This window comes from Pygoscelis adeliae, unplaced genomic scaffold (assembly GCF_000699105.1).
Source record: "Pygoscelis adeliae isolate BGI_AS28 unplaced genomic scaffold, ASM69910v1 Scaffold71, whole genome shotgun sequence".
Taxonomy (NCBI): domain Eukaryota; kingdom Metazoa; phylum Chordata; class Aves; order Sphenisciformes; family Spheniscidae; genus Pygoscelis; species Pygoscelis adeliae.
Window position 1 is genome coordinate 3,411,557 of NW_008824356.1, and position 733 is coordinate 3,412,289.

Consider the following 733-nt stretch of genomic DNA (forward strand, 5'->3'; position numbering starts at 1 on the left):
GGCGCTGGGAGCCGCTCCCTGCCTGGAAAGCACATGCTTGGGCGTGTAAGGCAGGAGTCCTTCCCAGGCACGCTCCCCGCGAGCGCTCCCTCGGCACAGAGCTCTCGGGGGGGAAAACTCCTGCTGTGGCTCATGGGGACAATTCCCCGCCGTGGGAAAGCCCCCCTGCCCTGGTTATCTCCTTAGGGTGGGAGAAACCCCGCAGTACACCGGCCGAAATCTCTTCCCCTGGCGAGGGAACCTAAGAAAACAAGCGAAACAAGCGAAAGGCTAAAGCGAAAATCCTCACCCCTCCGCAGCGCACGCACAGTTGCTCCTCCAGCTGCTCAGGGCGTGGAGCATCTCGCATCTGGGGTTTCTCGGGGGCCCCTTCGCCACCAGTCCTGGCGGCCACAGTCTCAAGGCTCTCTGCGAGGGCAGCGCTGCCTCCTCGCAGCTCTTTTCCCTCCTTCCCCAATTCCTGGCGGACGGCTGAGCCCTCCTGCCCTAATCTTCCGACACCCCCCCTCCCCGTCTTTTCCTTTGCCGGGCCGTTCCCGGCCAAGAGGGCCAGGGTGGGGCCAGGTACGGGACCCTCGGGGCACCTGGGCTTGGAGGGGAGAGGAGAAGGGTCCCACGCAACCCGCAAGTAAATTCTTTCTCAACAAGAGAGACACTTTCTAGGCGTAACTTTTTGATATAAAGGCGTGAGGTGCTTCGTGCTCCCCGTGGGCCAGTTCACGGGTCCGTGTCT

General features: G+C 62.6%; 1 protein-coding gene across 1 annotated transcript in view; it reads right to left on the bottom strand.

Annotated features, from left to right (window-relative positions):
• Positions 1 to 342, bottom strand: part of LOC103913019 (homeobox protein Nkx-2.1-like) — a 6,668-nt gene extending 6,326 nt beyond the window's left edge. Inside the window, exon 1 of the mRNA XM_009319465.1 lies at positions 290 to 342. Coding sequence (XP_009317740.1) covers positions 290 to 342 — 53 coding nt within the window. The remainder of the gene's footprint in view (positions 1 to 289) is intronic.
• Between the last annotated feature and the right edge of the window lie 391 nt (positions 343 to 733).